The sequence below is a fragment of the Bufo gargarizans genome, chromosome 1 (genome assembly GCF_014858855.1).
Source record: "Bufo gargarizans isolate SCDJY-AF-19 chromosome 1, ASM1485885v1, whole genome shotgun sequence".
Taxonomy (NCBI): domain Eukaryota; kingdom Metazoa; phylum Chordata; class Amphibia; order Anura; family Bufonidae; genus Bufo; species Bufo gargarizans.
In genome coordinates, this window is record NC_058080.1 from 467640449 (window position 1) to 467663628 (window position 23180).

General features: G+C 43.0%; 1 protein-coding gene across 4 annotated transcripts in view; it reads right to left on the reverse strand.

The window, feature by feature from the left end:
* The window catches only part of SYK (spleen associated tyrosine kinase), a 164538-nt gene that overhangs the window by 15012 nt on the left and 126346 nt on the right, over positions 1–23180 (reverse strand). For all 4 annotated transcript variants that reach the window (XM_044273331.1, XM_044273322.1, XM_044273346.1 and 1 more), the window contains 3 exons: positions 12751–12960; positions 11355–11544; positions 734–874 (listed from right to left, as the gene is read on the reverse strand). In XM_044273331.1, coding sequence (XP_044129266.1) covers positions 734–874; positions 11355–11544; positions 12751–12960 — 541 coding nt within the window. The remainder of the gene's footprint in view (positions 1–733; positions 875–11354; positions 11545–12750; positions 12961–23180) is intronic.

The window sequence follows — 23180 nt, forward strand, 5'->3', positions numbered from 1 at the left end:
GAAATGTAAAAGGTGGTGGCAATCAACATATGAACGAGCAAGGGCTAGTTATGGTCCCCGTCCAACTGAGGTGATTGCTGAATGCAAATAGAGCCCTCATCTCCACTCACATTGCTTGAAATATTGGTCCTTGTAAAAGGACATTGAGGCTAGAAAAGCAGCTTCAGTGTGACAGCTGCAACAACATCCACCCATGGTGGCCAGTTCGAGCACAAATTTGAAGGTAATACCTTTGCTAACCCACAAAGTTGTGTGGCCATTGGGGACAAGGTTTCACCTGCTAAGTATCTGCCTTGAAAGTATCTGCCAGTGCACCTGCACTTGCTGGGCTATACATGTACATGCAGTTCATTTAAATGGCCAGTGCATGTGTAGCTTGGCAATTAGCAGTGATCTACAGTATATTTGGGCTGCACCAGGTATGGGCACTTTAAAGACAATTCTCTCAGACCCCATTTTCACCTGTAAAAGGTAAATTTTATCTAGAAACAGTGGCATGGCTTGTGCTGGGTATTGAAGTTTAGCAGAATTGAACAGAGAATAGGGATGATCTGCAATACCACACACAACCTGTGTGGCAGATGTGGCAGAAAATAAGATAAGCCATCCTTTTTTTCTCTCCTTCCAATCTTCTGTTTGACAAAGTTCCCACGCCAGTTTGCTGTAATTATGCAATATGTAAATAGTTTAGTATAAAAAATGTATGTACCATTGAAATATATATAAAACTTACTCTATATGGTTTTTGTCCATATGAATACGCCTCCCACATAAGCACACCAAAACTCCATACATCGCTTTTGCTTGAAAATTTATAGTAGTTCATACATTCAGGAGCATACCACTTGACCGGCCATTTTCCACAACTTTTTGCCTTTAAAACAAAAATATAAGCAATTGAATTAAAAATGTTGGCGCTTCTTACCATTACCAGTAAGGCAATTGTGGAGGAAACAGAAGGCATTTCTTGCTGCTTGTGAGTAGTGCTGGAAGGTCTTTGTGGCTGACATATTGCTGCACATGCTGTCGCTGTTACATTATAGGCGAATATTGTACTTGACATTGCGTGGGGGCACAGACTATGGCTGGCACTTTATAGGTGCCCACTCTGGTCAGCACAGTATAGGGGGAACATTGTATCTGACACTTTATGAAGCAACATGCTGTGGATACTACTTTATGGGTGTCCACTCTAGTCAGCACACTATAGGGAGAACATTTTAATTGGCAGTGTGGTGGCCCAGTGGTTAGCACTTGTGCCTTCCAGTGCTGGGGTCCTAGGTTTGTATCCAACCAAGGACAACATCTGCGTGGAGTTTGTATGTTCTCCCTGTGTTTGCGTGGGTTTCCTTCCACAGTCCAAAGACATACTGATAGGGAACTTATATTGTGAGCCACACTGGGGACAGTTGGATGCTAATGTCTGTAAAGCGATGCAGAATATAGTAGCGCTATATAAGTGCATAAAATCTATAAATCTGACACTTTATGAAGCAACATACTGTGGCTAGTACTTTATGGGGGCTCACTATAGCTGGTATAATATTTTGAAAAATATGCATTTCCTGGTATTCTATTGCTTATTAAGAATATAAAGTATATTTCTTCGGCCCCATTCACAAGGTGGATTTTGGAAAGGCAAAATCTGTCGTGCCTTTTCATAGGTAAATACATTGATATCCAATTCATTTTTAGTCAAGATGGATGTTCATTACCTTTAAGAGCCATGCTCCACTATAGTTACAATTTTGTATGTCTTGAGAAGGCCTAGATAAGACAATGTATTCGAGTCCTGATGATTTTAGTGAATAGAAAGACTCTAATCTTTCTTTGTGGTTTTTATATTAATCAATATAGGAGTAGATTGATTTTATATTATCAATTTTAATAGGTGTGCTGCATATATAGTATATATATATAAGAGTATAGTCCTCATAGATATATTCAGTTTTAAGATTAGAAACGAGGTATAAACTCCTCTGTCATGTTTAAAATCTGTCTCAGTGTAACACACAAATTAATTATTTATTTCCTGGAATGGAGAAATGTGGACACAGGTGATCATGAACAAACCCTGTCTCCTCCAATAACAATGAATTGAGATAGCCCTATTTATCTTGATTTAATCAAGTCTGGTCAAAAGACTTAAGGATACACAAGTTAGTTGACCAAGTATAAAACTCATTGTCTCTTCAAGATCTTCTCAAGGTTTTGTCTGAAACCTTAGATAACATTTATTGCGATTATATAAATAAGAGAAATAAATGTGTGCTTCGATTTTTGTATGGAATACTAGTGCCATCTAGTGTTAGGGTAACAAAGATCTAGGGTCTATTTTTCCCTAGAGGGAGGTTCTATTAATTATAAAGTGAGGTCACTAGTTAATGATAAAACTTGGCCAAGCCCTTTCTAAGATAGGATAAAAAGATGGTAGGGGAGACATGAGGAAGAACAGGGACACACAAGAAAGAGAGGAAAGAGAAGTGAAGCTGTCTAGAGGGGTCTATCAAGATGGAAGCCATGGTGAGATGTGCTATGATGGACCACCCAGCTTTCCTAGGAGCAGAAGTGAGATTCCTACTAGAACTTGGTAAGAGACACAGAAAATGATATTTCATTTTATTAAGACTAATTTGATAGTGTGGGTGAAATTATACCATCTAGATTGGCGAATAAATACATAATTAAATTAATTGATCATCTCCATATTGAGATGTAATTTTAGGATATTGTGAGACTTCATTCTACCTGCAGAAGAATCAAGACTCATAATCTAGCAGAGCATTAAATAATTGCTTAGATATATATATATATATATATATATTGATAGAACATTCTTCGCCAAGCTAAGTGATGGTTTCCCACAGGAAAGACTTATTTCAAGTCCTTTCCAATTAAGATATGGTCTAGCAAAGATCATATATCCCTGTCATTTGTCTTAATAGTCTTACCAAAGTTATATATGTGAAAATAGTCCAGGATGGGGCGGAAGGATACAGTTATCTCTTCTAAGCTATATCCTTGAATGGATTTGCCCATGCCTGAAGTCATGTGATGTGTAGTTGGTTAGAGGGAGGTGGAATGTATTTAGCATTCCATATTGATGTCTAGGATTAGACATGCCCATCCTGATATCATGAGGTTTTCTCTGAACAAAAGTAATATATATACGTATAACTTATGTTCCTACTTTGATATCCTAACCTAATAATAGCTTGGTTATAATGTGACAAGTTATTTCCACTCACATGTATTGTTAAGCTCGTAATGTTTTATATTAACGCTATATATATTCATTTGCATGTATCATTGTGTTTATCTACTTATATATGTTTATAATCTTATAACCAATAAATCTGCATATTTTTATAAACCTGTGTATTATTGTATAATGCAGAACTACATGTTTTATCATTAACGTCATCTCACGTCAAAAAGAACTTATTTATCTGAGGAAATAGTCGGCCTCAGATGTGAATTGTATCAATTAGGTTGTCTACGATTCACCAGGTCATGATTTTAAGAATTTATGACAAATTTTATAAATTAATTTTTTTTATGATTAATAATTTTTATGACCATAATTAATAATTCTTAATTGAATTATTACAACCCGACAAATCCACTGTGTATGTCGCAGCAGAACCCCTCCCCTCCCAGTTTTGCCATGCTTTTTCAATGTGAATGCCACACCCCTGTTGTGGTTTAGCTTCATTGAATGGAGATATACTGCAAATGGACCCCCACCACAGTGTTCAGTGGCATCTGTTCAGACACTTCGCCAAGAAAGGACATGTCCGTTCTTGGCACGGTTGCAGCTATAAGCTACAGAATGGCCTCCCTTTGAAAACAAAACTCCACGTAGCTGATTTGGTGGAATCTGCACCAAATTCTGATTTCAAAAGACTTTGGGGGTCATTAATTAAGACTGCCGTTTTAAACACTGCTCTTCATAAGCCCCTGCACTGGAGGTGGATCCGCCAAAGTTATGTAGAGGTGTCAGCCTCTACATACTGTAACTTCCGAAGATCCACCGCCAATTCAAATCTACACCAGCTCCCTTGCTGGTGTACATTTAGACCATTTTCTACATCTAAAACAAGCGTAGAAAATGATGAATGAGACGGGCCTGCTGGCCTCCCCTTTCCCCATCCATGCCATCCACTTTTGTAGACCATGCGTGAACGGGGAACCTTTGTGCCGCAATCTGTACCAGAAATACGCATAAGATAGATGCATTTCTATTAGTAAATAACCCCTTTGTGTAAATGGGGCCTTCCTTTTATTGTTATATATTTTGTTAAATTGCACAGGAGAGATTATTTGACACATACCATTAAATATGGATGTGATTATTCCTATATTTTTCAACCCTTTACAAGCTATCCAACTGTATCCACAAAACAGACTGAAATATCATACAAAGAAATATCTTTTTATGTATAAGCCTGCAATTAGCTGTGCAAACTATTTTCCATATGCCCTATTAGGACACAATTCTGTCATAGAGGTGGTTTCCCTAACAAGCAGCAGCTTTCTATTTATAAATGCGGTCCATCCACATCATATGGACAGCCATTTATTTGAATTGTGATATGTATCATTTTTCAAAAATGCTATTCGGCCGATTCGGCAAATCTTTAAAAAAAAATTGTATCGATACAAATTTATTCAAGGCAAATCACGTTAAAAACTGCTATTTCCTGGCTGCAGACAGCCTTTATAGTGGTGTAAAACACTGTGCCTTGCAGTAACACGCATAAGGAGTCTACTGTGGTAGTGAAATAATACTGTTAGTCAGTATGACATGCAGATGGCGTCTCTCTTAGAATCGCTGCACACTTCACTTATTTGGGCAGTCACAGGGCAAAAACTGACCAAATAACTCAGTCTTACATGTCGATATTAGTGCCAAGAAGAAGCACACTCCTTTTACACCATCGTCAACTGATTCCACATAGATGTCTATAGAACCTTTTCTATTAAACGCTTACACAAGTAGAGCCCCCCGACAGAGTGGAGAGGGTGTCAGCAGTTTGTGTTGACGTCACTAATTATTTTGCCCTTCCTCTGATCATCAGAACAATAACCCCCAAAAAACGGATTCTGTCTGTTGAGCATCGGCCTTCACTCGGTCAGCATTTGGTCAATAATCCTTCAGTGTTGATAATGCCCAAAAAAACAGGAGTGGATCCAAAACAGAGATGACACGTGAATGGAATATTTGCACGTCTTCTGTGTTTTGTACCCACTCCTGCTTTTGGCTGCCAAATCTCAAACCAATTCTGATGGGGCCATACAGGCTTCACAGCTGCTACACAGAGAGGATCCGTTGTGCGTCTCATTTTTCCTTCCTTCTGGCAGATCAGAAGAAGGGTCAAATAAATGATGATGTCAACCAGGCCGAAAGGCAAAATAGTTGCCCAGTCATGAAGTGGGGAGGGTGGGAACAGCATGAGAAGTTCACAGAGTGACCATATGACATAGTGGTGAGGTGGAAGCAGCATGAGGAGACCACAGAGTGGCCCAATGACAGAGTCTGGAGGTGGCGGCAGCATCAGGAGGAGGCAACAGAGTGGCATAATGACAGTATGGAGGTGGTGGCAGCATCAGGAGGCCACAGAGTAGCACAATTAAAGAGTGTGGAGGTGGCGGCAGCAGCAGCATCAGGAGGAGGCCACAGAGTCGCAAAATGACAGTGTGGAGGTGGCAGCAGCAGCATCAGGAGACCACAGAGTGTCAAGGTGTCATAGTGTGGAGGTGAAAGCAGCATCAGGAGACAACATAGTGGCAAGGTGACATAGTGTGGGGGTGGCAGAAGCATCAGGAAACCACAGAGTGACCCAGTGACAGAGTGGGGAGGTGGCAGCAGCATCAGGAGATCACAGAATGACAGTTAGATAATGTGGAGGTGGCAGCAGCATCAGGAGACCACAGAGTGGCAAGGTGACATAGTGTAGAGGTATCGGCTGCATCAGGAGACCACAGAGTGGCAAGGTGACATAGTGTGGAGGTGGCAACAGCATCAGGAGACCACAGATTGACCCGGTGACAGAGTGGGGAGGTGGAAGCAGTATCAGGAGACCACAGAGTGACTGAGTGACATAGTAGGGAGGTGGCAGCAGCATCAGGAGACCACAGAGTGTCAAGGTGACATAGTGAGGATGTGGCAGCAGCATCAGGAGACCACAGAGTGACTCGGTGACAGAGTGGGGGGGGGGGGTGGCAATACGAGTACCAGCTGAAGATGATGGGTAAAAAAAAAAGGAGCATTTGGCATCAGATGTGTGTCATCAGGCGAGTGGCAGCATCAGAATAGTAGCTGAGGCAGGTAGCCAGAAGAAACTGGTCTATTTTGTCAAAGTGTTGGTATGGCACCATGGATGATCTAGTCTGATGCATCAGGCATTGGTGGGTAGAAATATTTGCTGATCCACGCCTGATTCGTCTTGGCAAAGGTCAGTCTCTCCACATTTTGGGTGGACAGACGAGTTCTTTTTGGGGTAACTATGGCCCCCGCCGCACTAAACACCTGCTCTGATGCCACACTACTGGCCGGCAAGACAGCTTTTCCAGGGAAAATTCTGCTAGTTGCAGCCACAAATCCAGTTTGGCTGCCCAGTAGCCCAGTGGATATTCAATGTGGGGTGGCAGGGTACTGTCCAAGTATGCCACCACCTGCTGGTTCAGGTCCTGCTCCAGGTCTAGCTGCTGCTGCTGGTGAGTAGTTTCTTCACTAGGCGGGTGAAGAAAGCTGCTCATCAGCGATGGAACTGCTCCTACCCCCGACCTTCCAAAGCAGCTATGGCAGAAGAAGGTGAGCGCAGAGGGCCCCATATGGTCAGACATGCGAGAGGATGGATGATGGCACAGATAGGCAGCGTACAACTGACTACATAGGATGTCTTTATAGTAGTTACGTTTTTCCTCCCTCTCAGTGGGTGTAAAAAAGCCCAACAAGGTGGAGAGCCAGAAGTCATCCCTCTGCCGAATCGTGATAATTCGGCTGTCACTACGCAAGCAAGTGAGCATGCATCGGGCCATTTGTGCAAGTGACTCGCAGGAACTCCCTGCCTCCATCTCCACTGCATACTGCCATGGTGTGTCTGGGTCCTCTGCCTTGTCTTCTTCATCGCCCTGTAGCACCTCTAACTGGTCCTGCTCCTCCTCTCCTGTCACCTGTCAGTAAAAACCACCCATTTCGCTACACATTGCTTGTGCTCCAATGTTCTCCTACAGTTCAGCCCCCATAGAGCTCATGTGGCCATGAGATCTAGGCACCACGTCTCCAGTCCTCTGTCCAGACAGATTTACCAGCATCTGTTCCAGGACAGGAAGCAGTAGAATGACGTTGTTCATCCTGTAGTCCTGGTGACTGACAAATAATGTGACCTCCTCAAAGGGCCTGAGCAAACGGCAGGTGTCACGCATGAGCTGTCACTGGCTGACTTTGAATTTTTTTTTTTTTTTTTAAATTAGTCTTTATTTAATTTTCACATAGACTTTGAAGTTACACAGAGGAGTACTCCTGTCCGCTTGGATCATCAAGAAATCGTTTATGGCCTTTCTTTGTTCGTATAGTCGGTCCAACATATGGAGGGTGGAATTCCAATGGGTGGAAACGTAGCATATCAGCATATGTTGGGGGATGCAGTTCTGCCACTGCAGCTCAAGGAGGGTGTGCTTTGCGGTGTACGAGTGGCTGATGTGCATACAAAGTTTCTTGGCCATTTTTAGCATGTCTTGCAGATAGGTGGAAGACTTCAGGAACCGCTTGACAACCAGATTGAACACGTGTGCCATGAAGGGCACATGGCTCAGCCCTCATTGACGCAGCTCTGACACCATGTTCTTCCCGTTGTCAGTCACCATGGTTCTGATTTTGAGTTGTCGTGGAGAAAGCCAGGATTCGATTTCTTGATGAAAAACACGGAGCAGTTCCTCCCCTGTGTGACTCCTTTTGGCCAGGCAAACGAGGTGCAGAACAGCAAGACACCGCCGTGCCCTGCAAATGTGGTATGCTGGAGGGGCACTGTGAATTGTCCATGTAGTGGAGGCTGAGGACATGGTGGAGGATGAGGAGGCTGAGGCGGACATTGTCGCAGGACCAACTGCATGACAACGTGGAAGCAGAAGCGGCGTCACCTGGCCAAGTTGCTGGTGTGGCTGTGCAGGAACCACATTCACCTATTGGGCCATAAAGGACATGTATTGTCCCTGACCGTAGTTACAGCTCTACATGTTGGCACTGTTACGCACTTTGACAGACACCGACAGGCTTAAGGACTTGCCCACCTTCTGTTGTACATACGTGTGCAGGGCTGGTAACATATTTTTGGCAAAGGAATGATAGCTTGGGACTCTCCACCTAGGCTTGGCACAAGCCATCAGTTCTCTGAAAGGTGCATAGTCCACCACTTGAAAAGGGAGAGACTACAGCACCAGCAACTTGGACAGGAGCACATTCAGCTTCTGCGCCGTTGGATGAGTTTGGATGAATGCGCACATAATGTTGTCTCTTGGCAATTGCTTCAGTGATCAATTGCTGACAGAATGACTGTCTGACGAGGAGGAGGAGCAGGAGCATCAGGACCAGCAGATGATGGGAAGGACAGACAGCTCCCTTCGGCTGAGGTGGTGAAGCCTTGACTGCGTGCAGCAGGCTGGACCACCACATCGGAGCCACGGTTCTCCCAGGCCACTTTATGGTGACTCTGCATATATTGACAAAACATTGGCACCCTGGCCATGCTTCTAATTCTGCCCACAGAGTCTACATATGGCCATGTTCACCTCCTCCGGCGACTTAACAAAAAACTGCCACACCAGTCGAGTAGGTGATTTTACCCCAAACATTATGCACTGACTGACTGCTACCGCCGCTGCTTCTGTGAACCCGTGCACCACTACTTTCTGGGCAGGTATGCTCCTGCGAAGAGGGTGGTATACCCCAGGCATGTTTGGCTGCTGCCACCCTTCTGACTCCCGGCCAAACTAGCGACTTGCTGGCTCCGCTGCTGCCTCACGGGCAAGCTGCCACCCTCTTCTTCCGATGATGATCAAGCCCCTAATTTACCTGGCTCCGAAGTGCAATCAGCTACATCATCATCATTGAGTACTGTCTGCATGTCACTGATGTCCTTCTCAACGGTCTCTGGGTCAGAAGCCTCACCATTCGCAACACCAGCTCCCACGCTAACTCTCCTCATCATTACTTGCCCGCCTAGCGGAGGAAGCGGCGGATGTCTACTCCACATCTTTGCTTGGCCAGTAGCTGCTGACTGTCCTCTAGTAGCTCATCCTCGCTGTATAGTAGGGCTGAGCCCACAGCATATACTTATTCTCTGGCTGATGGAACAGAAAAGGAGAGATGCCAGTGGAGGACAGGTGAGGACACAGGGCTTGCTACCAGGCCATGCCAACTAAGGGTTGTGTCTGAAGAACCCACTGACTCTTGGCTGGGATGTGTCTGATGTCACTTAGAATGAAGTGGATAACCGAGTCAACCATTTAAAAATCACTGGGTTGCTGGTCAAGACACGACTGCTAGAGGACACCAGAAGCTCAGGCCTCTCGCTGCCACTCCTACTGCCAGGCCTCCTTACTCTGCTGTGACCTATGCCTGCGCCAGAAACATTTAGGCCTCTGCCACTCCCCTATGCAGGGCCCGGCACTTCTCTGTCTGACATACTGTTAGATCAAATAAATAAAAAGGAAATTAAAACACCCCAAAAAGTCTGTAATTTTCTTACTTCACCACGCAACGGCTAAAAAGCCCATACACGCAAAAAAGGGCTTCAGAACATATAACTGTACCGCTGAATGGACAATATATTTTTTCCTTTGCCACTAATACATGACAAAAAGGGCTTTAGAACATACATAGCTGCACTGCTGAACGGCAAATATGCCCTTATTTTTTTCCACTTATACATGACACAAAAGGCTTTAGAACATATAACTGCACCGCTGAACGGCAAATATATATTTCTTTTTCCACTTATACACTCCACAAAAGGGCTTTAGAACATATAACTGCACCGCTGAACGCCAAATATATATTTTTTTCCATTAATACACTCCACAAAAGGCTTTAGAACATATAACTGCACTGCTGAACGGCAAATATATTTTTCTTTTTTCCACTTATACACTCCACAAAAGGGCTTTAGAACATATAATTGCACCACTGAATGGCAAATATATTTTTCTTTTGCTACTAATACAAAAAAAGGGCTTTAGAACATATAACTGCACCCCTGAACTGCAAATAGGCCCTTATTTTTTTTTTCACTTATAGACTTTAGAATATATAACTTCACCGCTGAATGGCAAATATATTTTTCTTTTTTCCACTTAAACACTCCACAAAAGGATTTAGAACATATAACTGCAACGCTGAACGGCAAATATATTTTTCTTTTGCCACTAATACATGACAAAAAGAGCTTTAGAACATGTAACTACACTGCTGAACGGCAAATATATATTTTTTTGCCACTAATACAAGCCAAAAAATGCTTTAGAATAAATACTGTAACTGCACCGTACAAGGGCAAATAAGACGTATAAATATTTCCTTGTAATAAACCCTGGTAATGGCTGTATCAAACAAGAACGGTTTGCTGGAATAACAGAGCTCTATAATGACAATTTGGATCCCCACTCAGTGCAGCAAGGTGTAAAATGATTGTTCCTATTACCCAGGCTGTAACCTGCCCTACTGAACCCTGTTCAACATAAATGCTGTGGAATGATTCCTCCCTATCCTTTCCCTACACCTTGATTAATATTTCCCTGCACTTGTAAATCATTTTTTTAGCACAATGAAGTTTTTCCTAGCACTGTCCCTAGCGCCTGCTGACGTCTCTCCCTGCATTAAGTACACTGGAAAATGGCAGAATCCAAAATGGCTGAGGCTATTTATAGGGCTGTGACATCACAGGGCTGGCTGGCTGCTGATTGGCTGCATGCATGGCATTATGGGTGATCCCGCCTTCCCAGAGTTCATTGCTCCATGTCCTCACACGTGCAACAGCCATTTTAGGAAAAAATGTGATTTGTTACCACGAAGCGTGAGGAAATTCGGATTCGGTGCTAATCGAATTTTTCCTGAAATTCTGATCGAATTCCACTTCGTCAACTTCAATTCGCTCATCTCTAGTCACTACTATATTTTCATTACTATATTTCCCCTTTAGCAGATTCTACAGGGAAAATTAGCAGAAAGCAGCAACTTAACCAAACCTGTCAATGCAGCTCTCACATTACAGGGCTTGTCTTTAATTTAACTAATGTAAGCTGTTACTACCAGAAATGCTTTTATGATAAATTTAATTGCATTTAAAACTTACTTTATAGTAATTTTCATCAGAACCAATTGCTTTAGAAAGCCCAAAATCACTAATTTTGGCATAATGTTGAGTCACCAAAAGAACATTTCTTGCTGCCAAATCCCTGTGAACAAAATTTTTTTCTTCCAAGTACTTCATCCCCATGGAAACTTGATGGACGAGTTCTGTTAAATTTTTTTCCGAAATATCCCTAAATGGCATAATAAAACAGATTTTTAATTACAAAAAGCATAAACAAAAGATTAGCCCAGAGATGAATGCACACCCTCAATAGAAAGCCTAGTACTGAAAGGGGGCGCACAGAAAGGCATTATTTGGCCAAAGCTGCACAGTATTGGAAATTTTTCTGATATATACATTTATAATGTAATTTGTCAAACACTAAAGTGAATGATTATAGGAGTTGTCTGGTTTCAGGATGAACACAGGGGATCCTCCGGTAATTGTTACTTATCTGGCAGATCCTGTGTCGTGATTGGGCTCTATTTACCCAGCTGCAGAAACAATGACACATTGACAACACATGACCACTGCAGCCAATCACTGGCCTCCTAAGTGTACTGCTGAGGCCAATGATTAGCTGCTGTGGCCATATGTTCTTAATGTGACATCACCTCTGCAGCCATATTTCGACTGGGAGAACTGAAGTGGTTGTGCAGGATCTTCCATGTAAATAATGATCACCACTTTATTGCAGGTGGATACCCTGTGTTATGAGGTTTCATCCTGAAAGCAGACAAAGTTACCCAGCTGATTTACCGTCGACCACAAGGTTTCTGTTTCATTGGACTGTGATTGCACAGTAACATTATCAATTAGTGTCAATTATCAATTTTTGTTCTGAATCTATTCTATCTGAATCAAAAGTGCTTCATCTGGCATGAAAATTGGTATAATACACTCCGAAGACTCATATATTTTCTCTTGTCTTTCTCGCTTTTTCTTTTTTCCAAATTTTGCTTGCTCTCTCCTCTACCAACACCCTTCAAGCTTTTTAAGGCAATGAGAACAATAGTAAATAATGTCAGAATGACACTGACAAATATAGCTATGGCTAAACAAATAGCTGGTGCTAAAAAACAGCCCATTTAAAGACACACTGAGCAGTCAAGCTTTTAAAAATGTAAAATATCCCAATTTTTTTCCCTTGTTGGGGTAAAATGCTGTTTAAACACACATGGTGTTCTGTGTCGATGTCCCCTAAGTATGTCCCCAACTCCTGTTGCTCATTGCCATTGTTGCTCTCATATCTTGTTTAAGCCAATTTGCCACCGGTTCACCTTCTTACAGATGTTTACTTTACTTGGAATGCTAAAATGCAATATGAGCAGCATATAATACATGAAAAACCATAGCATATTGTAGTATCATTGTGCAAATCAACAGCTTATCATACCTGTTTTTAGTCAAAAATTTATTCAGGGGTCCAAGTTCTGCCAGCTCCATAATCAACATCCAAAACTCAGCTTCACAAACACCAATCATTCTGACAATGTATGGGTTATCCAGTTGTTGCATCACAGTGGCTTCTCTTAGAAGTTCTTCTTGAACAGAAGGATCATTGCTTTCATTTTTAAGAATTTTAACTGCGACTTTTCTTTCAGATCTGTTGATATCAATATAAATGTATTAGATCAGGGTTCAGAAATGTGTAGATGAGAAATAAACAATCAGCTATACCAGTAGTAAGAAGTCAGAGCAACTGGATGTATTTTTTTCTTTAAATATTTTCGTTAGTCATCCTAATGTCTTTCTCCATTAGATTTCTAGCATTCTACATAGTAACGTAGTACATAAGGCCAAAAAAAGACATTTGTCCATCCAGTTCGGCCTGTTATCCTGCAAGTTGATCCAGAGGAAGGCAAAAAAAAGGTCAGGTACACCCATTTAAGGGGGGGAAAATTCCTTCCCGACTCCAATAAGGCAATCAGAATCACTCCCTGGATCAACGACCCCTCTCTCGTAGTTATAGCCTGTAATATTATTACACTCCAGAAATACATCCAGGCCCCTATTGAATTCCTTTATTGTACTCACCATCACCACCTCCTCAGGCAGAGTTCCATAGTCTCACTGCTCTTACCATAAAGAATCCTCTCAAGAAATAATACAAGTCCAGTTGCTTTTATTTATTACCCTTGATATACCATGACCTGGATAAATTGGAGCCTTCACAGACATAAATAACCAGCTAATCACATAATATCCTTTCTGTGACCAAGGTTTTCAAATTTAGAGGAGTTTCCTTTTTTTTTTTTTTTTAAGATGATTATTGTATTTACCTTTTAGCGTAAAAGCGTACTCTAAAAAAAAGTTTCTTTTTTTTTCAGGACATTTACAGTAATTTTGTACAACTTAGAAAAAATTGTCAAAAATCTGTGAAAAAGCACTTTTTAACCAAATTTTTTCATGTTTTAATGTAGTTTGTTCAATGAATAATATTTGCTCTGAAGATGAATCCTCTAATTCTCCCATGCATAATGATGCCACATATATATGTAGACCATATTTAAGTTTTAAATGGGCATTCTGACTGTTTTATACTGATGACCTATCCTCATCAGCATTTGATTGGTGGTGGTTTGACACCTGCAACCCTGCTAATCAAGAGAAAAAACTGTCAAAATCTGACCTTTTGACTGTCTGGTTTAGCACTGTTTTTATTTTTTACATCTGAAGAATTGTTTAAGCCTGGAAAAAAACGACTTAGACATTCCCATAGACTTGTATTGAAACTCTATGACAGACTGAAATTGCAACATTGCTTCTGTTTAGTCTGTGTTTCTCCATTCCACCCCTCCCACTAGAAGGTTCTAGTTCAGTTAGAAACTGTATATAAGGAGAGCAGTCAGAGTCCCTAGTTGTCTGCAGATAGGAACTAGTATTTAGTAGGAGAAACTCTGCTAGTCTGCCGATAGAGACCTATTTAGTACAAGGCACTCTGCCACACTGCATGATTTACCAGAAACAGACACTGAGACAGGGATACTCTGCCACCGACCCTAGGCCACTAGCCCTTTGGCCAGGGTACCAATCTTCTGAGATTGAGAGAGGGACAGGTAACTCGGGCCTTTCCTCAGCACAGAACCTTTGTCTGTCAGAGAGGAGACTGGAGAAGTCAACTCAGTGCCTTGCCTGTATTGTTTTTCACTTAGGCTCCTCCAGTAAAGCAGCACATTGGTTTACTCCAGACCCTGAGTCTCTGGGCTTGTTTGCCATTGGTGTGCGCAATGCCTGATATCCTTTCCTGAGAGCAGCAACATGTGATGACATTCAACATTGTCCGGGGCACCCAGTATAGATTTGGGGCTACCCCAAACACGTTCACTGCAAGAGCTGTGCTTGGTGTCGCAGATCAGCCTTATTCATTTGAATGAAACTGATTGGACACTTGACCTCAGTGGCCTAGGCTAAGATGTGAAAAGGCAGCTGCTCTCACCGGACTGCTTCAGCCTCCTAAAACAGCTGATTGACAGTGATCCTGGGTGTCAGATCGCCAACGATCAGATGATACCTATATCTTGAGGATCCGTCATGAGTATAAAACCGTTAGAAAACGTCCTCCATTAGCTTAACTTTAAATCCAAACATATATGCATTGATGATAATCATCCAGGTACAGGTATTTTTTAGTCATGGCAGAACACTTTTTTCTATAGTATGCAAGCACAGCCACCAAAGACGAATTGCAGGGTAGTCATAACCATGGAAACGAGAAGTATATAATGTGATGGAAAAATTAGTCTAGCCAGAAAAGGAAGCAATATGGATAATAACAACACATTAGTAAGTGCCTTGTATTAACTTTCTGTACATAATAAATGCCAGTGAGACAACCCCTTTTAACATTTAAACTCTTGTTGATTTTAACTATCCAATAACAAGTTCAAGTTTTTAATATATGAGTGCAGGAGAGGGAAATATTTTTCTCCTTGGAAATATTGTGGTGTGGCACTGTATCTGGCAACTTGGTGTGACACTACAGCTGGCACAGGGGCGTAGCTATAGGGGGTGCAGAGGTAGCGATCGCTACCGGGCCCAGGAGCCTGAGGGGGCCCAAAGACCCTTGTGTCGCCTAAGATACCTGTATCATAGAAAGTGCATGCTGGTCAAGTTACACCTCTGACTGGAGGGAAGGGGGTTAGGTCAAGAATTAGGCATGGGGGGGGGGGATCAATTTTTTCCTTAGGCAGCATGAAGGTTATGTGCTTCCCTGCCCCTGGCCAGAAAGCACTGATGGAAGGGGGCCCAAGCTGAACTCTTGCACTAGGGCCCATGAGCCTTTAGCTACGCCCCTGAGCTGGCAATGTGGTAGGGCACTAAGGTACTGCATCTGTACCATATTGCCCAATATTACACATGGTAAATATATAGGGGAACATTTATCACATCAGCTACAGTTTTGTGGCTTAAAAAAAAGTCGCAAGTCATAGCGATTGCTCAGTTTTGTGATATATTATATTGGTATATTATTAAGGTGCACAATTAAAAACAAAAAACACACAAAAAAAATGCACAAAGCAAAGACAGACTTAAAACTGACACAAAAACAACTGCAAATAGTAAATGTCCCCCATGGTGTAAAAACCCCAGCTAACTCCTATGTCCCTTGAATGGAGCAGAATAGCACATGCACCGTGAAGTGGAAGAGGAAGCAAAGAACAGTACCTATCAGTTCACTGCGCATGTGCCTTTCTGCTTTATTCCCGGTGAATGCACAGTGAGGTGTAAAGTATTGTCCTCTACTTCATCTAGCTGTGAATGAAGCCAAGAATAGGCTGATTAAATTACATTAAGCCAATAAGTGTTGGGGATTCATTGACACCTTCCTTCTACTCTTGGGCCATTACATATTACAGGTGATATATTTAGATTTTATTTGGTTATTGCTGCTATCACCCTGCCATTGGTGTTTTGTTTATTGGTTCATAATAAATAATTTGCTAAGTTAATGACTGATGGTTTGTTAATTAAATTCCCGATTTGTTAATTTAATGCCACCTTGCTGTACTCTGGGAGCATGAGAGGTAACTGGAGATAACATAGCAGGGCCAGGTCAATGTCAATCAAGTCTGGAGGGAATGTTTAGGGACTAGACTGCCTGATGCTTCCTGATAGCAGCAATCCTCTGGTGACTTCTAACTGGTAATTTGCATACTGCATGCACTATTTAAAGGGATATCCCAGGACTTTAATATTGATGACATATTCTCAGGAAAGGCCATCAATATCTGATTGGTCTGACAACCCACGCCTCTGCTCTTTCTTAGTTACCGTCTCCTTGCCAATGGATATTACTGTGTAGTTCCAGAGCAGGCATCCAGAACCGGAACTACTTTGAAACAACTGATCAGAGTGGGTGCTGGGTGTTGAAAAGACTCGACAAGTTCCCTTTAAAGAATTATAATTAATGTTGAGCAAATCAAACCATCCAAAGTGGAATTTGATCTGAAGATTCGGAAATTTCGATTCACCGCAAAGCCGAATTTACTCTTCGTAGTAACTACACTTCGTAGTAACGAATCAATTTTTTTCTAAAATGGCTGCTGCACGTGTTACAAAGTGAAAGTAAGAAGCCCAGGAATGCAATATGACCAATGATGCCGTGCAGCTAGCCAATCAGCAGATAGCCATCCCCTGTGATATCACAGCCCTATAAAAAGCCTTATCCCGCACAGTCTCCGCCATTTCACTGTGAGCTAAGCTTAGGGAGAGATGTGACAACCGCTTATGCACTAGAGACAGTGTTGTAAAAAGCTTTTAATTGTAGCATATTGGATAGGGACAGTGCAGGGACAGTGTAGGGAGATTGTAGTGAGAGTCTTTAGACACTGTAGGGAGAGCATAGGGAGACTGCAGGGACAGTGCAGGTTGAGTGTAAACGCTGTATGCATCTTTTTCACCTGCTGCCACAATCCAAGTTAATCTGTTAGTATATATATGGAATTACTGAGTGTCAGTATTAAAGTGTAATCTAATATATCGCTGTGTGCATCTTCTACCACAATTCCAGTTAATCTCTTATTTTATATATAGAATTACATTGACTCAATATTAAAGGGCACTCTAATATATCACCGCATACATCTTCTTTAACTCTTCATCTTCATCTTCGTTATCTCTGTTAATCTATTATTTTACATATAGAATTACTGTGCCTCAGTATTAAAGGGCGGTCTAATATATATCGCCACATGCATCTCATTCAACTGCTGACACTATCCTAGTTAGTCCTTTAGTTGATATATGGAATTACTGTGCTGCAGTATTAAAGGGCAGTCTAATATATTGTCATTGGCATCTTGTTGAACTACTAACTAGGGTTGAGCGAACCCGAACTGTAAAGTTTGAGTTCGTACCGAACTTTAGAATTTTTGGACACGAACCCGAACATTTTAGTAAAAGTTTGAGTTCGGGTTCGGTGTTCGGCGCTTTCTTGGCGCTTTTTGAAAGGCTGCAGAGAAGCCAATCAACAAGCGTTTAACTGTCTGACCTTAGAAGCCATCACAGCCATGCCTGCTAATGGCATGGCTGTGATTGGCCAGTGCAGCATGTGACCCAGGCTCTATATAAGATGGAGTCACGTAGCGCTGCACGTCACTCTGCTGTTACTAGTGTAGGGAGAGGATGCTGCTGGTGATTTCAGGGAGAGAATAGGAGAGAATCTTTGTTCAGAACATGAATCTAAATCAGCGATCGACATACATTTAGTTGTGTGGGTGCAACGCACAATCTTTTTACCCTGCCCTGAGCCCAGTGACCGAAAAAAAATAACTTTTATCCATCTGTTAGTTAGGTGGGCGGCAGCGGTGGCCATTTTATGCAAGCTCAGTACACCAGCACTGCATCTGACCTTTTGGGACATTATAATCCAAGCTTGAAAAACTACAATATCAATCTAGTTGTAAAAAAAATCACCCTTTTTTGGCAATATACAACATCTGGTGCATTTGCAGGATTAGTCAGTGTGCAATTTAAGCTAGAAATACAGCCATATTTTTCTGGTTTTTTAAACACACTTTTTGTGCAAAATACACTATCTTACATCCCTAGCTGCATCTGGACATGTGAAATTCAAACTTTATATGGAACTTTCATATTTTGTTAGTAAAAAAAAAAAAAAAAAAAAAAAAAAACACACTTTTTTGGCAATATCCAACATCTGGATTAATCAGTGTGCAATTTAAGCTAGAAATACAGCCATAATTTTCTGGGTTTTTTAAAACACCCTTTTTGTGCAAAATACACTATTTTACATCCCTAGCTGCATCTGGACGTGTGAAATTCGAACGTTATATACAGCTTTCATATTCTGTTAGTAAAAAAACTCACTTTTTTGGCAATATCCAACATCTGGATTAGTCAGTGTGGAATTTAAGCTAGAAATACAGCCATAATTTTCTGGGTTTTTAAAAACACCCTGTTTTTTTGCCAAAATCCACATCTTACAGCCCTTGCAGCATCAGCACGTGTGAAATTCAAGAATTATATACTGCTGCCATATTCAGTTATTAAAAAATGCATATGTCATTGAGAAATACAGCCTTTACATAGTGTGGTTCTATTCAGTTATTTGAAATACAGACATTTTGGGCACAAATCTTTAATTGCGGCCTAGTGTGGGTCAGGGTGTGTGAGATACACCATTTATTTACTGCTGTTATATTCTTCTATTAATAAAACACCCTTTTTTGGGCAAAATACAAAATTTTTCAGGCCTTGCAGCATCAAGACGTTTGGAATTCCAGGGTTATATACTGCTGTCATATTCAGTTATTAAACAAACACTCGTTTGGGGGGAAAAAAGTTTATTTTGCCGCCTTTGCTACATATGTCATTGTGAGATACAGCCTTTACATAGTGTGGTTCTATTCAGTTATTTGAAATACAGCCATTTTGGGCACAAATCTTTAATTGCGGCCTAGTCTGGATAAGGGCTTGTAAGATACACCATTAATATACTAGGGTTATATTCTTCTATTTATAAAACACCCTTTTTTGGCAAAATACACAATTTTTCTGGCCTTGCAGCATCAAGACGTTTGAAATTCCAGGGTTAGATACTGCTGTCATATTCAGTTATTAAACAAACACGTGTTTGGGGAAAAAAAATGTTTATTTTGCAGCCTTTGCTGCATATGTCATTGTGAGATACAACCTTTACATAGTGTGGTTCTATTCAGTTATTTGAAATACAGCCATTTTGGGCACATATCTTTAATTGCAGCCTAGTGTGGGTCAGGGCGTGTAAGATACACCCTTTATATACTGGGGTTATATTCTTCTATTAATAAAACACACTTTTTTGGGGCAAAATACACAATTTTTTGGCCTTGCACCATCAGCACGTGTGAAATTCAGGGGTTAAATATTGCTGTCATATTCAGTTATTGAACAAACGAAAAAAAGTTTATTTTGCAGCCTTTGCTGCATATGTCATTGTGAGATACAGCCTTTACATAGTGTGGTTCTATTCAGTTATTAAACAAACACCCATTTTGGGCACAAATCTTTGTGGCCTAGTCTGGATCAGGGCTTGTGAGATACACCCTTTACATACTGTTGTTTTATTCTGCTATTAATTAAACATCCATTTAGAGCAAGATCCTAAACTTGAAAAATATGAGGAGAGCGTAAAATAAGGGTCGTGGCCCAGGTCGTGGTGCTGATGGTGGAGCTCCTGTTGCAGGGAGAGGACATGGTAGATCTGTGCCAGCTACACGCACAAGAGAAACCACTTCCTCAGGTGCGAGTAGGCGACAGAACCTGCAGCGGTATTTGGTCGGGCCTAATGCGGCTCTAAGAATTGTGAGGCCTGAACAAGTACAGGCGAAAGTAGATTGGGTTGCTGACAGTGGCTCCAGTTCCTTCACATTGTCTCCCACCCATTCTCCTGCAGAAAGATCATAGTTGGCACCTGCAGCCGATGCACAGGTGCCAACTGCTGGGGCTTTCAAAAGTGTGCAGACCAACAAGGAGGGCAAGGGAGAAGACTGGGTAGAAGATGATGTGGAGCACGATGAGGTCCTCGACCCCACATGGAATCAAGGTCATGCGCATGACCTATGTAGTTTGGAGGAAGAGGCGGTGGTTGCACAGAGCCACCAGCACAGCAGAAGAAGGAGCAGGGTGCAAAAGCGGAGCGGCCGTCCCCTAGACAGTACACCTGCTACTGCCCACCGCAGCAAGTGACCGAGCACACCAAAGCCACCTCCACGGAGTTCCCTGGCGGGGCAGTTCTTCAGACAATGTGCTGACGACAAGACACGAGTGGTTTGCACGCTGTGCAATCAGAGCCTGAAGCGAGGCATAAACGCTCTCAACCTGAGCACAACCTGCATGACCAGGCATTTAAGTGCAAAGCATGAGCTGCAGTGGAGTAGACACCTCAAAAAACCAAGAAAGGTCCCTGGCTCCTCCTGCTTCCTCTTCTGCTACAGTCTTGACCTCTTCATCCACCTCTGGAGTGACAGTGCCACCTGCCACCCCGCAAACAGAGGATCTGCCAGCAACACCACCCACTGGGTCACCAAGCATCTCCACAATGTCCCACGGAAGCGTTCAACTCTCCATCTCCCAAACACTGGAGAGGAAGAGAAAGTATCCCCCCTACCCACCCGTGATCCCTAGCCCTGAATGCCAGCATTTCTAAATTACTGGCCTTTGAAATGCTGTCATTCCTTCTGGTGGAGACAGAGAGTTTTAAAGGCCTTATGGCGGTGACTGTCCCACAGTATGTCGTGCCCAGCAGCCACTAATTTTCCAGACGAGCCATCCCTTCCCTTCACAACCAAGTGGGGGACAAAATCAGGTGTGCACTGCGCAACGCCATCTGTGGCAAGGTGCACCTCACTACGGATACATGGACCAGTAAGCACGGTCAGGGAGGTTATATCTCCATAACAGCACACTCGGTAAATGCAGTGGCAGCTGGGCCTGAGGCAGATAGCAGTTTGGCCCATGTCCTTCCACCACCGAGGATTGCAGGGCGCTTCAGTTTGACTCCTGTTGCTTCCTCCTCCTACTCCGCTTCCTCATCCTCTACCGGCTCCTCATCCGGTCAGCGTAACACCTTCACCACCAACTTCAGCACAGCCAGGGGTGACGACAGCAGGCAGTTTTAAAACTTATATGTTTGGGGGCAAACCCCACACCATGCAGGAGCTGTGGACGGGCCTTGAACAACAGACCGATGAGTGGTTGGTGGCAGTGAGCCTCAAGCCTGGCCTGTGGTATGTGATAATGGGTGAAATATCGTAGCAGCTCTGGGACTAGCCGATTTGACACACATCCCTTGCCTGGCGCATGTGCTGAATTTGGTGGTGCAGAGATTCATTAAAAATTATCCCGATATGTCAGAGCTGCTGCATAAAGTGAGGGCTGTCTGTGCATGCTTTCGGCGTTCTGACCCTGCTGCTTGCCTCTCAGTGCTGCAGCGTAACTTTGGACTTCCCGCTTATCGCCTCATATGCGACGTGCCCACAAGGTGGAACTCCACCTTGCACATGCTGGCCAGACTGTGCGAGCAGCAGCAGGCAATAGTTGAGTTTTAGCTGCAGCACGCACGGGTGAGTCGCTCTGCGGAACAGCACCACTTTACCACCAATGACTGGGCCTCCATGCGAGACCTGTGTTCCTTGTTGCGCTGTTTCGAGTACTCCACCAACATGGCCAGTGGGGATAACACCGTTCTCAGCATAACTATCCCACTTCTATGCCTCCTTGAAAAAACGCTGCTGGCGATGATGGAAGAGGATGTGGCACAGGGGGAGGAGTAGGAAGAGGGATCATTTCGTAGGGTTTCCGGCCAGTCATTCACAAGTGGCTCCGAGGGTGGGTTCCTGTACCCACAACGCCAGGTACACAATTGTCCAGCCACAGTTCTGGAGGATTATGAGGAGATGGAGGAGGAGGAACCATGTTCACAGCAGGGTGGCATCCAGACCAGCTTATGGCCATCACTGGTGCTTGGATGGGGGGATATAGAGGACACAGACGATTCACCTCCCACAGAGGACAGCTTTTCATTGCCTCTGGGCAGCCTGGCACACATGAGCGATTACATGCTGCAGTGTCTCCACAACAACCGCCGAGTTGCCCACATTCTAACTTGTGCTGATTACTGGGTGGCCACGCTGCTGGATCCCCATTATCATAAGATGTGCGAGTACAAGCGCAAGCTGGTAGACGCGCTGCTGGTGGCATTCCCACCTGACAGCGTGGGCACAGTGGAAGCACAAGGCGAATGCAGAGGAAAAGGAAGAGGTCACCAACGCAGCTGGGGCACCGCCAGCACCTCAGAAGGCAGGGTTAGCATGGCCGAAATGTGGAAAAGCTTTGTCAGCACGCCACAACAACCAGCACCACCAGCTGATATGGAACGTCTTAGCAGGAGGCAGCATTTCACCAATATGGTGGAGCAGTATGTGTGCACACGCCTACATGTACTGAATGATGGGTCTGCCCCCTTCAACTTCTGGGTCTCCAAATTGGGCACATGACCTGAGCTTGCCCTTTACGCCTTGGAGGTGCCGGCCTGCCCTGCAGCCAGTGTATTGTCTAAACGTGTGTTTAGCACGACTGGAGGGGGTTATTACATGTTATATTTCCCAATGTTTTGGGGTGTACCCTAATTTAAAAAAATAAAAATAAATTTAAAACCACAAAACTGTGTAGGCTACCTTCTCCACCACCGCTTCCACCTTCACCGCCACATCCACCGCCTCCTCAACCTCCTACTCCATATGGACCTCATCCTCCTAGATCACGATTATAATTTTTTTTTTAAAATGTATTTTATGTTATTTAAAGGCACTTGCCATGCTC